The sequence below is a fragment of the Manacus vitellinus genome, unplaced genomic scaffold (genome assembly GCF_001715985.3).
Source record: "Manacus vitellinus isolate BGI_N305 unplaced genomic scaffold, ASM171598v3 scaffold_44_pilon, whole genome shotgun sequence".
NCBI classification, from domain to species: Eukaryota; Metazoa; Chordata; class Aves; order Passeriformes; family Pipridae; genus Manacus; species Manacus vitellinus.
The window spans coordinates 3,502,716-3,503,489 of NW_021940565.1; the positions used below are offsets into that span (position 1 = coordinate 3,502,716).

Sequence of the window (774 nt, forward strand, 5' to 3'; positions counted from 1 at the left end):
GGGTGTCCCGTTAACGGCGCCTTTGCGGGGAAATGCCCCGCAGGGATGGGCTCGGGGTGGGCATCCCTTTCTCTAGGACCGGTTGTCCGCCCTCTCCCCGTCTCGGCTCTTTCCGCACCTCTGGCGTGTGTAAACACGCGGCCGTGGTCCCTGCCTTCGCTGGTTTTAGCCCGCATGGGAGGCATCCCTCTTAGCTTTTATAAAATTTGCGCTTTTCAAGCCTGGCTCTAACAGAAAGCCTTTGAGGATTCAGACGTGCCGAAGGCGAATCTCTGAAACGCCCCTCTTTATCTTTCTTTTTTTGTTTTGTTTCAAATGAGGACGCACCGAGCGAGCAGAAAGGGAACAGAGTCATCAGGCTGACCTGGCAGGAATGTAAAGCTTTGCAAGTTTTACAAACCCCCCAAATCCCTCTGTTTTCTGCGCCATCCAGATAGCAGGTTGGGCTTGGTGGCCATGCCCCTGTCTAGCAGGGATTAGTAGCTATCTTAACGTAAACACTGCCCACATCGTAGTGCTTTGGCATCGTGGGCAGGAAGATAACGTGGGGTAGAAGAAAACCTGAGTCCTGCAGTTGCAGATGATCTTGATTTATAACAGCTTATCTGTGCTAACAGTGCCTTGGGGCAGTAACTTTCCCTGCCTGTGTCTTGTTCAGCCTTTCTTTCCTGCAATGGGAGGTCTTGGAAAGGGACTGGCACCGCGGGGAATGTGCCCCTCTTCAAGGAATCCCTTTGCTATGGAAGTTATTTGTCTATATGGGAGTAGCTGCAG

General features: G+C 52.2%; 1 protein-coding gene across 1 annotated transcript in view; it reads right to left on the reverse strand.

Annotated features, from left to right (window-relative positions):
* The window catches only part of SEC22B (SEC22 homolog B, vesicle trafficking protein), a 9,317-nt gene extending 9,141 nt beyond the window's left edge, over positions 1-176 (reverse strand). The window contains exon 1 of the mRNA XM_029962230.1: positions 21-176. Coding sequence (XP_029818090.1) covers positions 21-176 — 156 coding nt within the window. The remainder of the gene's footprint in view (positions 1-20) is intronic.
* Positions 177-774: the final 598 nt, after the last annotated feature.